Raw genomic sequence first — 14,141 nt, 5'->3', positions numbered from 1 at the left:
CAGGGCTCTGTGCGGGCCATTCAAATTCTTCCACACCGATTACGACAAACCATTTCTGTATGGACCTTGATTTGTACCAGGGGGCATTGTCATGCTGAAACAAGAAAGGGCCTTCCCAAACTGTTGCCACAAAGTTGGAATCGTCTAGAATGTCACTGTATGCTGTAGCATTAAGGTTTCCCTTCACTGGAACTAAGGGGATAAGACCATCCTAAAGCCCTTTATGTACAGTACACTGATGTATCGGTCTCTGCGTCTCTGTCTCAGGGACATCCCCATGCCTCTGGTGAGCTCTGGGGTGGAGCATGGTAACCTCCGAGAGCTGGCCCTGGCCAGAATGAAAGATATGGGTACAGAGGTGAGGAAATACACTGCAAATAAAATGTATAAAATAAGGCCAGAGGGGAGGCGTGGCGTTCACTCTCAAATAGAACACAATTTGTTTTATTTGCACACGACTGGAATGCTGTTTTAGCCAATCAGCATCCAGGATCCAAACTACCAAGTATATCATGAAGCAGTAGGGCCCCAGGGGGTGTAGTATATTGAAGCAGTAGGGCCCCAGGGGGTGTAGTATATTGAAGCAGTAGGGCCCCAGGGGGTGTAGTATATTGAAGCAGTAGGGCCCCAGGGGGTGTAGTATATTGAAGCAGTAGGGCCCCAGGGGGTGTAGTATATTGAAGCAGTAGGGCCCCAGGGGGTGTAGTATATTGAAGCAGTAGGGCTCCCAGGGGTGTAGTATATTGAAGCAATAGGGCCCCAGGGGGTATAGTATATTGAAGCAGTAGGGCCCCAGGGGGTGTAGTATATTGAAGCAGTAGGGCCCCAGGGGGTGTAGTATATTGAAGCAGTAGGGCCCCAGGGGGTGTAGTATATTGAAGCAATAGGGCCCCAGGGGGTGTAGTATATTGAAGCAGTAGGGCCCCAGGGGTGTAGTATATTGAAGCAGTAGGGCCCCAGGGGGTGTAGTATATTGAAGCAGTAGGGCCCCAGGGGGTGTAGTATATTGAAGCAGTAGGGCCCCAGGGGGTGTAGTATATTGAAGCAGTAGGGCCCCAGGGGGTGTAGTATATTGAAGCAGTAGGGCCCCAGGGGGTGTAGTATATTGAAGCAGTAGGGCCCCAGGGGGTGTAGTATATTGGCCATTAGAAACTGGTTACCAACGTAAATAGAACAGTAAACAAGTAGTTTTGCGTCACACCCAAAATATATATAATCTGATATACACATGGCTGGAATGCTGTTTCAGCCAATCAGAATCCAGGATCTAAACTACCCGGTTTACAATAATGTGTGTGTGTGTATAAAATGTAATTACAGTCCAATGTTAGGGCATACGGAGTGGTAGTTAGCGAGTTAGAATACATGATCATAACGTCTTTCTCTCATCCACTAGTGTCGAGATGTGAGAACAAGAGAAGTGGGAATCCAGGAGATCCATCACAAAGTGCGTCCCTACCAGGTGGAGCTGATTCGTAGAGACTACGTGGCCAACGGTGGCTGGGAAACCTTCCTGTCCTACGAGGACCCAGAACAGGACATTCTGATTGGTCTGCTGCGTCTCCGGCGTTGTTCCGCCCAATCATTTCGCCCTGAGCTCAAAGGGGGCGTGTCTATCGTCCGTGAGCTGCACGTCTACGGCAGCGTGGTTCCTGTCAGTAGCAGAGACCCCAGCAAGTTCCAACACCAGGTACACACACACACACACACACACACACACACACACACACACCCTGGTCCTGGACAACTGTAGAACTACAGTTCAAGATTTTATTCCTGCTCAGCACTATTCATATATTTTACTAGCTACTCAACATCATCATGACCTCAGCACTATTCATATATTACTAGCTACTCAACATCATCATGACCTTTTTGTTAAGTCGAATCGTGTGTTTTTAAAATGAACTGAATCACTGTCCTTCTCTCTGTTAAGTCTCTCTGAGTTTTTGTTAAGCTGTCCTTCTCTCTGTTAAGTCTCTGAGTTTTTGTTAAGCTGTCCTTCTCTCTGTTAAGTCTCTGAGTTTTTGTTAAGCTCTGTGCTTGATGTTGTCTTGTCATTTGTTCCTCCTGTTTGCAGGGCTTTGGCATGATGCTGATGGAAGAAGCAGAGAGGATCGCCAGAGAAGAACATGGCTCTGGGAAACTAGCCGTCATCTCAGGTGGGTCTCTTATCGTTCTCTCTCTCTCCTCCATGCTTAGGAACAGTAGACGTCTGGTCTTATCTCTCTCCTCCATGCTTAGGAACAGTAGACGTCTGGTCTTATCTCTCTCCTCCATGCTTAGGAACAGTAGACGTCTGGTCTTATCTCTCTCTCTCCTCCTAGGAACAGTAGACGTCTGGTCTTATCTCTCTCTCTCCTCCATGCTTAGGAACAGTAGACGTCTGGTCTTACCTCTCTCCTCCATGCTTAGGAGCAGTAGACGTCTGGTCTTATCTCTCTCCTCCATGCTTAGGAGCAGTAGACATCTGGTCTTACCTCTCTCCTCCATGCTTAGGAGCAGTAGACGTCTGGTCTTACCTCTCTCCTCCATGCTTAGGAGCAGTAGACGTCTGGTCTTACCTCTCTCCTCCATGCTTAGGAGCAGTAGACGTCTGGTCTTATCTCTCTCTCTCCTCCTAGGAGCAGTAGACGTCTGGTCTTATCTCTCTCCTCCATGCTTAGGAGCAGGAGAAGGATGGTATTATCTCTCTCCTCCATGCTTAGGAACAGTAGACGTCTGGTCTTATCTCTCTCCTCCATGCTTAGGAGCAGGAGAAGGATGGTATTATCTCTCTCCTCCATGCTTAGGAACAGTAGACGTCTGGTCTTACCTCTCTCTCCTCCTAGGAGCAGTAGACGTCTGGTCTTATCCCTCTCTCTCCTCCTAGGAGCAGTAGACGTCTGGTCTTACCTCTCTCTCTCCTCCTAGGAGCAGTAGACGTCTGGTCTTATCTCTCTCTCTCCTCCTAGGAGCAGTAGACGTCTGGTCTTACCTCTCTCCTCCATGCTTAGGAGCAGGAGAAGGATGGTATTATCTCTCTCCTCCATGCTTAGGAACAGTAGACGTCTGGTCTTACCTCTCTCTCTCCTCCTAGGAGCAGTAGACGTCTGGTCTTATCTCTCTCTCTCCTCCTAGGAGCAGTAGACGTCTGGTCTTACCTCTCTCTCTCCTCCTAGGAGCAGTAGACGTCTGGTCTTATCTCTCTCTCTCCTCCTAGGAGCAGTAGACGTCTGGTCTTATCTCTCTCCTCCATGCTTAGGAGCAGGAGAAGGATGGTATTATCTCTCTCCTCCATGCTTAGGAGCAGGAGAAGGATGGTATTATCTCTCTCCTCCATGCTTAGGAGCAGTAGACGAATGGTCTTATCTCTCTCTATCTCCTCCATGCTTAGGAGCAGTAGACGTCTGGTCTTATCTCTCTCTCTCCTCCTAGGAGCAGTAGACGTCTGGTCTTATCTCTCTCTCTCCTCCTAGGAGCAGTAGACGTCTGGTCTTACCTCTCTCCTCCATGCTTAGGAGCAGGAGAAGGATGGTATTATCTCTCTCCTCAATGCTTAGGAACAGTAGACGTCTGGTCTTACCTCTCTCTCTCCTCCTAGGAGCAGTAGACGTCTGGTCTTACCTCTCTCTCTCCTCCTAGGAGCAGTAGACGTCTGGTCTTATCTCTCTCTCTCCTCCTAGGAGCAGTAGACGTCTGGTCTTATCTCTCTCCTCCATGCTTAGGAGCAGGAGAAGGATGGTATTATCTCTCTCCTCCATGCTTAGGAGCAGGAGAAGGATGGTATTATCTCTCTCCTCCATGCTTAGGAGCAGGAGACGTCTGGTCTTATCTCTCTCCTCCATGCTTAGGAGAAGGATGGTATTATCTCTCTCCTCCATGCTTAGGAGCAGTAGACGAATGGTCTTATCTCTCTCTCTCCTCCTAGGAGCAGTAGACGAATGGCCTTATCTCTCTCTATCTCCTCCATGCTTAGGAGCAGTAGACGTCTGGTCTTATCTCTCTCCTCCTAGGAGCAGTAGACGAATGGTCTTATCGCTCTCCTCCTAGGAGCAGGAGACGAATGGCCTTATCTCTCTCCTCCTAGGAGCAGTAGACGAATGGTCTTATCTCTCTCCTCCTAGGAGCAGTAGACGAATGGTCTTATCTCTCTCCTCCTAGGAGCAGTATACGGATGGTCTTATCGCTCCCTCTCGCTCCTAGGAGCAGTAGACGAATGGTCTTATCTCTCTCCTCCTAGGAGCAGTAGACGGATGGTCTTATCTCTCTCCTCCTAGGAGCAGTAGACGGATGGTCTTATCTCTCTCCTCCTAGGACCAGTAGACGGACGGTCTTATCTCTCTCTCTCTCTCTCTCTCCTCCTAGGAGCAGTAGACGGACGGTCTTATCTCTCTCTCTCTCTCTCTCTCTCTCCTCCTAGGAGCAGTAGACGGACGGTCTTATCTCTCTCTCTCCTCCTAGGAGCAGTAGACGGACGGTCTTATCTCTCTCTATCTCTCTCTCTCTTCCTAGGAGCAGTAGATGGCTGGTCATATCTCTCTCTCTCCTCCTAGGAGCAGTAGATGGCTGGTCATATCTCTCTCTCTCCTCCTAGGAGCAGTAGAGGGTCTTATCTCTCTCTCTCCTCCCAGGAGCTCTTTTTATTTTAATCCAGGCTTTTTCTAAAAATCCTGTAAACAGAAATACACAATGAACATAAACACATTTCAGTTTCTCTTCATGGCTCAGCCACATAATTCCAGGGTATATACAGAGCATTCAGGAAGTATTCAGACCCCTTCCACTTTTCCCACATTTTGTAACGTTACAGCCTTATTCTAAAATGTTTTAAATCGTTTTTTCCCCCTCATCAATCTACACACAATACCCCATAATGACAAATTAAAACAGTTTTTTAGAATTTAAAAAAATAAAAAAGTTAGATCACATTTACATACGTAGTCAGAACCTTTACTCAGTACTTTGTTGAAGCACCTTTGGCAGTGATTACAGCCTCAAGTCTTCTTGGGTATGAAGCTATACGTTTGGCACACCTGTATTTGTGGAGTTTCTCCCATTCTTCTCTGTCAGGTTGTATGGGGAGCATCGTTGCACAGCTATTCTCTGGTCTCTCCAGAGATGTTTGATCAGGTTTAAGTCCGGGCTTTGGCTGGGTCACTCAAGGACATTCAGAGATTTATGCCACTCCTACGTTGTCTTGGCTGTGTGCTTAGGGTCGTTGTCCTGTTGGAAGTTGAACCTTCTCCTCGGTCTGAGGTCCAGAGCGCTCTGGAGCAGGTTTTCATCAAGGATGTCTTTATTTTGCTCTGTTCATCTTTCCCTCGACCCTGACTAGTCTCCGAGACCCTGCTGCTGAAAAACATCCCCACAACACGATGCTGCCACCACCATGCTTCACCGTAGAGTTGGTGACAGGTTTCCTCGAGACGTGACACTTGGCATTCAGGCCAAATAGGTACATCTTTGTTTCATCAGACCAAAGCATCTTTCTCCGGCAAACTCCAAGTGGGCTGTTATGGGCCTTTTACTGAAGAGTGGTTTGCGTCTGGCCACTCTACCATAAAAGATCTGATTGGTGGAGTGCTGCAGAGATGGTTGTCCTTCTGGAAGGTTCTCTCATCTCCACAGAGGAACTCTGAAGCTCTGTCAGAGTGACTATCGGGTTCTTGGTCACCTCCATTACCAAGAACAGTCTCCCCGATTGCTCAGTTTGGCCGGGCGGCCAGCTCTAGGAAGAGTTGGTGGTTCCAAACTTCTTCCATTTAAGAATGATGGAGGCCACTGTGTTCTTGGGGACCTTCAATGCTGCAGAAATGTTTTGGCACCCTTCCCCAGATCTATACCTCGACACAATCCTGTCTCGTAGCTCTACGGACAATTCCTTCAACCTCGTGGCTTGGTTTTTGCTCTGACATGCACTGTCAAATGTGGGACCTTATATAGACAGGTATGTGCCTTTCCAAATCATGTCGAATCAATTGAATTTTGACTCCAATCAAGTTGTAGAAACATATCAAGGATGATCAATAGAAACAGGATGCACCTGAGCTCAATTTTGAGTCTTCGAGCAAAGGGTCTGAATACTAATGTAAATAAGATATTACTGTTTCTTTTTTTTTTAATAAATTTGCTAAAGATTCTAAGCCTGTTTTTGCTTTGTCATGATTTGGTATTGTGTGTAGATTTAATTAATCTATTTTAGAATAAGGCTGTAATGTTACAAAATGTGGAAAAAGTCAAGGGGTGTGAATACTTTTCTAAGGCACTGTACGGTGGGCTTTTCTAGAATAAGGACAAGTGTATCGTGGTAGAAAAGGCAATAGAGGATCAAATACATTTCAATATCTATTTCTTCGAGATCACATTTAAAAACTTTGCTGGCTATTCTGTCAGTTGGCATATCCAACAGTCTATTCCAAAGTCTCACCATACACGCCTTCTTCCATCTCACCTCACAGGGTTTCCAGCCCGTGTCCCCTGTTATTTTAATCTTTTATTATTTTTATTTTTTAACCTTTACTTAACCAGATAGGCCAGTTGAGAACAAGTTCTCATTTACAACTAGGACCTGGCCAAGATAAAAGCAAAAGCAGTGTGACACCAACAACAACAACAACAACAGAGTTACACCTGGAATAAACAAACGTACAGTCAATAACACAATAGAAAATCTATATACAGTGTGTGCAAATGGTGTGAGGAGGTAAGGCAATAAATAGGCCATAGTAGCGAATTAGTAAAGAAGTAATTACAATTTAGCAAATTAACACTGGAGTGATAGATGAGCAGATGATGATGTGCAAGTAGAAATACTGGTCTGCAAAAGTGCAGAAAAGGTAAATAAAAACAATATGGGGATGAGGTAGTTGGGTGGGCTATTTACAGATGGGCTGTGTACAGCTGCAGCGATAGGTTAGCTGCTCAGATAGCTGATGTTTAAAGTTAGTGAGGGAAATATAAGTCTCCAGCTTCAGCGATTTTTGCAATTCGTTCCAGTCATTGGCAGCAGAGAACTGGAAGGAAAGGCGGCCAAAGTAGGTGTTGGCTTTGGGGACGACCAGTGAGATATACCTGCTGGAGCGCGTGCTACGGGTGGGTGTTGTTATCGTGACCAGTGAGCTGAGATAAGGCAAAGCGTTACCTAGCATAGGCTTATAGATGACCTGGAGCCAGTGGGTCTGGCGACGAATATGTAGCGAGGGCCAGCCGACTAGAGCATACAGGTCGCAGTGGTGGATAGTATATGGGGCTTTGGTGACAAAACAGATGGCGCTGTGATAGACTGCATCCAGTTTGCTGAGTAGAGTGTTGGAAGCTAAGTCGAGGATCTTTTACGAGGGTATGTTTGGCAGCGTGAGTGAAGGAGGCTTGGTTGTGAAATACGAAGCCGATTCTAGATTTGATTTTGGATTGGAGATGTTTAATGACTCTAGAAGGAGAGTTTACATTCTAGCCAGACATCTAGGTATTTGTAGTTGTCCACATATTCTACTTCAGAACCGTCCAGAGTAGTGATGCTAGTCGGGGGTGTGGGCAGCAAACGGTTGAAACACCCCCTTTTTCACGGTATCCCGTTGTTAGTAGTTCCTGTCTTGTCTCATTGCTGCAACTCCTGTACGGACTCGGGAGAGGCGAAGGTCGAGAGCCATGCGTCCTCCGAAACACAACCCAACCAAGCCACACTGCTTCTTAACACAGCGCACATCCAACCCGGAAGCCAGCCGCACCAATGTGTCGGAGGAAACACCGTACACCTGGCAACCTTGTCAGCGTGCACTGCGCCCGGCCCGCCACAGGAGTCGCTAGTGCGAGATGAGACAAGGATATCCCTGCCGGGTCAAACCCTCCCTAACTCGGGTGACGCTAGGCCGGCTGTGACAGAGCCTGGGCTCGAGACTCAGTGTTCGGTGACACTGCGATGCAGTGGCTTAGACCACTGCGCCACCCGGGAAGCCACAAGTGTTATTATATTTATGTATAGCCAGGGGCTATACACTAACACTCAGACGTCATTTACAAAGGAAGTTTAGTGCGTCCCCCAGATCAGAGGCAGTAGGAATGATAAGGGTGTGAGTTGGACCATTTTACTGTCCTGCTAAGCATTCAAAATGTAACATACTTTTGGCTGTCAGGGAAAATGTAGAGAGTAAAAAATATATTTTATTTTCTTTAGGAATGTAGTGAAGTAAAAATAGTCCAAATATAAATAGTAGAGTACAGATACCCAAAAAAACAACTTAAGTAAAAAATACTTTAAAGTACTACTTAAATACTTTAAAGTACTACTTAAATACTTTACACCACTGTCAGCATATGGTAGGATGCTTATCATTTCATCATATCTTACACCCATATTGAACTGTTTCATTTATTTTGCCAAATCATTAATAAACATAATTTCAGCAAGTGAAGCTCTTTGGGGAGTACTTCTACATCTGCATTGCTGTTTGGGGTTTTAGGCTGGGTTTCTGTAAAGCACTTTGTGACATCTGCTGATGTAGAAAGGGCTTTATAAAATACATTTGATTTCTTCATTGATTTTTACACCCATTGGTGTGGAAAAGCACTCTGTAAGATATTAATTAACACGCACACAGACAGTTGGTTCTTTGTCGAGACTAGATTGCGTGATAACATTTCCCCATCAACCCATGTCTCTATCTAACTTCTGTGTTTCAGGTGTGGGAACTAGGAACTACTACAGGAAGCTGGGTTATGAGCTGGAGGGACCGTATATGGTGAAACACCTGGAGGCGTGTCTGTAGACGGACTTGGGAATTAACGTGTTTTTATTATAATTATTTTACCAAGACACACACCAGACAAAAAAATATATTTATTTGTTACTAGTACATGATTGTTACTTTGGAGACACTGCATAGTACATGCATGACAATACATGAACCACTCTTGTTTTGGGTATGCTTGTGGTATCAGAGGGCCGGAGTGAATAGGTCAGTTTGGAGGAAGCTGATCCTAGATCTGTGCATAAAAGAGTCACTTCTACCCAGAGTGGGAACAGCATAAGAGTCACCTTGATGAACCAGTGGTCTGTGCGTCCTCGGTCATTTATTAAGCTGTAGTTCACTTTGGAAGAGTCTCGTCCAGCTTCATGAGATAACGAGGAGGCTGTTTGGCGTCATGTTTTTAAGTTCACCATGTTATCAGTGAGTTGAGGAAGACCACCAGTATGAATCGGTGTTCATTAACAGACTTGGCACTGTATAATTTGTCAGCCGGTGGGGGAAGTCTTCTCTCTGTCTCTGAACAGATGTTTTTATAGGGCAGGAAATGGAATAATAGTGTTGCGTACGTTTATTTTTAAACCCTCTGTTAATCCTATCCCATGTTTTTTGCTGTTTTGTTTTTTATTTACAACAAATGTTACTTTTGTTTTGGTTGTTGGACTTAAGATTTCAGTTAAAATCCCTTTCACTGCTCAGAAAGCTGTTTTGGTTTCATGGAATAAAATATTTAACAGTTATATAATTTCAACTGTCACTTTTTTGCCCTTGCTTTGTTATTGAATGTGTTTACTCTCGATAAGAGCTTCTGCTAAATACAAAAGACAAATGTACTTGTCTGTCAGAGAATGCCTGTGTTGATAAGATAAACATGTTTCTAATTATACTGCATGAGTTTCCAGTCAAAAACAGAGTAGAGAAATATAAACTAAAGAATAGGACATTTTTAACAAAAATCAGCCTTTGTCTCTCCAACTCTGAAAAGCCATTTGAGGTTAAAAAAAAATAGCTGCCTCCATCACCATGGCAGCACTTCCTATGATAATGTGTTCTAGAATCTAGAGTAGCCTATCAGAGGTTGTGTTCCTCAGGAGACCCCAGATGATGAGAACTCTGACGGTTTTTACTGCTTCATTTGACACACGAAGCCAGTCCAATTACATCTCTATCAGTCCTCAGTCAACTGAGCACCGACTGAGTGGCCCACTGACTGTATTCCCAAATGGCATCTTATTCCCTACATAGTGCACTACTTTTGACCAGAGCCCTATTGGGAACAGGGTAACATTTGGGATGTAACCGCTCTCCATAAAAGGAGGCCTGTCATTTGAAAAATGGCTGACAAAAAACTGACCCTCGTTGTAACTGTGAAACCTCTTTTTACGTGGAGACCATGGGCACGTTTAAGTGGTAAGGTCAAAGCAACCGGCTGTAGAAGAAAGCGGAGGGGTGATTTCGGGGGATGTTTGTACGCGACAGACGGAAGTCGGACACTAGTGTGGTTTTCCAACAGCAACGCTCAGAACAACAACAACACTTGTTTATAAAAGTGGTTCTTTATATAATGTTGAAATAAACATGTCTCCAACACCGATATCATACAATCACAAACTGAAGTCACATGTGTACACATTGTACAATAAACTAGTGAGAGAGAGCCTCAAACATCACATTCATTTGTATATATCCGCGTTATACATGAATCATGGCAAAGTTGGTTCCTGTTTCAGTCATGTCTTTGGGTCAAACAAAAACAGCCTAATGATTGGTTGACCACAGAGCCTAATGATTGGTTGACCACAGAGCCTAATGATTGGTTGACCACAGAGCCTAATGATTGGTTGACCACAGAGCCTAATGATTGGCTGACCACAGAGCCTAATGATTGGCTGACCACAGAGCCTAATGATTGGTTGACCACAGAGCCTAATGATTGGTTGACCACAGAGCCTAATGATTGGCTGACCACAGAGCCTAATGATTGGTTGACCACAGAGCCTAATGATTGGTTGACCACAGAGCCTAATGATTGGTTGACCACAGAGCCTAATGATTGGCTGACCACAGAGCCTAATGATTGGTTGACCACAGAGCCTAATGATTGGTTGACCACAGAGCCTAATGATTGGTTGACCACAGAGCCTAATGATTGGTTGACCACAGAGCCTAATGATTGGTTGACCACAGAGCCTAATGATTGGTTGACCACAGAGCCTAATGATTGGTTGACCACAGAGCCTAATGATTGGTTGACCACAGAGCCTAATGATTGGCTGACCACAGAGCCTAATGATTGGTTGACCACAGAGCCTAATGATTGGCTGACCACAGAGCCTAATGATTGGTTGACCACAGAGCCTAATGATTGGTTGACCACAGAGCCTAATGATTGGTTGACCACAGAGCCTAATGATTGGCTGACCACAGAGCCTAATGATTGGCTGACCACAGAGCCTAATGATTGGCTGACCACAGAGCCTAATGATTGGTTGACCACAGAGCCTAATGATTGGCTGACCACAGAGCCTAATGATTGGCTGACCACAGAGCCTAATGATTGGCTGACCACAGAGCCTAATGATTGGTTGACCACAGAGCCTAATGATTGGCTGACCACAGAGCCTAATGATTGGTTGACCACAGAGCCTAATGATTGGTTGACCACAGAGCCTAATGATTGGTTGACCACAGAGCCTAATGATTGGCTGACCACAGAGCCTAATGATTGGCTGACCACAGAGCCTAATGATTGGCTGACCACAGAGCCTAATGATTGGCTGACCACAGAGCCTAATGATTGGTTGACCACAGAGCCTAATGATTGGCTGACCACAGAGCCTAATGATTGGTTGACCACAGAGCCTAATGATTGGTTGACCACAGAGCCTAATGATTGGTTGACCACAGAGCCTAATGATTGGTTGACCACAGAGCCTAATGATTGGTTGACCACAGAGCCTAATGATTGGTTGACCACAGAGCCTAATGATTGGCTAATGATTGGTTGACCACAGAGCCTAATGATTGGTTGACCCAGACAGATTGGCTGACCACAGAGCCTAATGATTGGCTGACCACAGAGCCTAATGATTGGCTGACCACAGAGCCTAATGATTGGTTGACCACAGAGCCTAATGATTGGCTGACCACAGAGCCTAATGATGATTGGCTGACCACAGAGCCTAATGATTGGCTGACCACAGACTAATGAGCCTAATGATTGGCTGACCACAGAGCCTAATGATTGGCTGACCACAGAGCCTAATGATTGGCTGACCACAGAGCCTAATGATTGGCTGACCACAGAGCCTAATGATTTGACCACAGAGCCTAATGATTGGCTGACCACAGAGCCTAATGATTGGCTGACCACAGAGCCTAATGATTGGTTGACCACAGAGCCTAATGATTGGTTGACCACAGAGCCTAATGATTGACCACAGAGCTGACCACAGAGCCTAATGATTGGTTGACCACAGAGCCTAATGATTGGTTGACCACAGAGCCTAATGATTGGTTGACCACAGAGCCTAATGATTGGCTGACCACAGAGCCTAATGATTGGTTGACCACAGAGCCTAATGATTGGCTGACCACAGAGCCTAATGATTGGTTGACCACAGAGCCTAATGATTGGTTGACCACAGAGCCTAATGATTGGTTGACCACAGAGCCTAATGATTGATTGGGAGCCTAATGATTGGTTGACCACAGAGCCTAATGATTGAGCCTGACCACAGAGCCTAATGATTGGTTGACCACAGAGCCTAATGATTGGCTGACCACAGAGCCTAATGATTGGTTGACCACAGAGCCTAATGATTGGCTGACCACAGAGCCTAATGATTGGTTGACCACAGAGCCTAATGATTGGTTGACCACAGAGCCTAATGATTGGCTGACCACAGAGCCTAATGATTGGTTGACCACAGAGCCTAATGATTGGTTGACCACAGAGCCTAATGATTGGTTGACCACAGAGCCTAATGATTGGCTGACCACAGAGCCTAATGATTGGCTAATGATTGACCACAGAGCCTAATGATTGGTTGACCACAGAGCCTAATGATTGGTTGACCACAGAGCCTAATGATTGGCTGACCACAGAGCCTAATGACTAATGATTGGCTGACCACAGAGCCTAATGATTGGCTGACCACAGAGATGATTGGTTGTGAAGAACAACTGCCACAAACTTGACCACAGAGCCTAATGATTGGTCGACTGCAGTCAAAAACTTCATGACCTTTGATCGCCCTAATGATTGGTTGACCACAGATTTTTGTAAAGTTCATGCTTTGACCACAGACGTTGACCACAGAGCCTAATATTTATTATGGTTCCCTAATGATTGGCTGACCACAGAGCCTAATGATTGGCTGACCACAGAGCCTAATGATTTCCTGCAGCAGCTACTCTTCCTGAGGTCTAGCAAAAATTAAGGCAGTTATACAATTTAAAAAAACATTACAATCCATGAATTACAGAATGCACAACACACTAAGTGTGTGGCCCTCAGGCCCCTACTCCACAACCACATCCACAACACATAATCCATGTGTCTGTGTTTGTGTTGCTTCCCTGCTGTTCCATAAGGTTTACCTGTTTTTTAAAATCTGATTCTACTGCTGCATCAGTTTTCTGATGTGGAATAGAGTTCCATGTAGTCATGGCTCTATGTAGTACTGTGGAATAGAGTTCCATGTAGTCATGGCTCTATGTAGTACTGTGGAATAGAGTTCCATGTAGTCATGGCTCTATGTAGTACTGTGGAATAGAGTTCCATGTAGTCATGGCTCTATGTAGTACTGTGGAATAGAGTTCCATGTAGTCATGGCTCTATGTAGTACTGTGGAATAGAGTTCCATGTAGTCATGGCTCTATGTAGTACTGTGGAATAGAGTTCCATGTAGTCATGGCTCTATGTAGTACTGTGCACCTCCCATAGTCTGTTCTGGACTTGGGGATTGTGAGGGTCTTGTGGGGTATGCATGGGGTATGCATGGGTGTCAGAGCTGTGTGCTAGTAGTTTAAACTGACAGCTCGGTACATTCAGCATGTCAACACTTCTAACAAAAACAAATAGTGATGAAGTCAATCTCTCCTCTACTTTCAGTCATATTATTGTTAGCTCTCCGTGTACATTTAAGGGCCAACCGTGTTGCCAATTGTGGCACCTGACTACACCACTGAACAGTAGTCTAGGTGGGACAAAACTAGGGTCTGTAGGACCTGCCTTGTCACCTCAACTTGCTCAATTTCCACATTATTTATTACAAGATTTAGTTGAGGTTTAGGGTTTAGTGAATGATTTGTCCCAAATACAATACTTTTAGTTTAAAATATATATATATTTAGGACTAACTTATTCCTTGCCACCCACTCTGAAACTAACTGCAGCTCTTTGTTAAGTAT

General features: G+C 45.1%; 1 protein-coding gene and 1 long non-coding RNA gene across 2 annotated transcripts in view; one reads left to right on the top strand and one right to left on the bottom strand.

Annotated features, from left to right (window-relative positions):
• The window catches only part of elp3 (elongator acetyltransferase complex subunit 3), a 38,722-nt gene extending 29,251 nt beyond the window's left edge, over nucleotides 1-9,471 (top strand). The window contains exons 11-14 of the mRNA XM_052524338.1: nucleotides 268-358; nucleotides 1,397-1,690; nucleotides 2,081-2,162; nucleotides 8,662-9,471. Coding sequence (XP_052380298.1) covers nucleotides 268-358; nucleotides 1,397-1,690; nucleotides 2,081-2,162; nucleotides 8,662-8,747 — 553 coding nt within the window. The 3' untranslated portion in view covers nucleotides 8,748-9,471. The remainder of the gene's footprint in view (nucleotides 1-267; nucleotides 359-1,396; nucleotides 1,691-2,080; nucleotides 2,163-8,661) is intronic.
• On the bottom strand, nucleotides 2,177-3,890 carry LOC127931478 (uncharacterized). Its single transcript, XR_008141370.1, has 3 exons — nucleotides 2,896-3,890; nucleotides 2,397-2,815; nucleotides 2,177-2,313 (listed from the first exon to the last, which is right to left on the bottom strand). It is a non-coding gene; the product is annotated as an uncharacterized LOC127931478 (long non-coding RNA).
• Nucleotides 9,472-14,141: the final 4,670 nt, after the last annotated feature.

This window comes from Oncorhynchus keta, chromosome 8 (assembly GCF_023373465.1).
Source record: "Oncorhynchus keta strain PuntledgeMale-10-30-2019 chromosome 8, Oket_V2, whole genome shotgun sequence".
Taxonomy (NCBI): domain Eukaryota; kingdom Metazoa; phylum Chordata; class Actinopteri; order Salmoniformes; family Salmonidae; genus Oncorhynchus; species Oncorhynchus keta.
The sequence above is the reverse complement of the archived record's forward strand: the minus strand, read 5'-3'. Positions and strand labels throughout refer to the sequence as shown.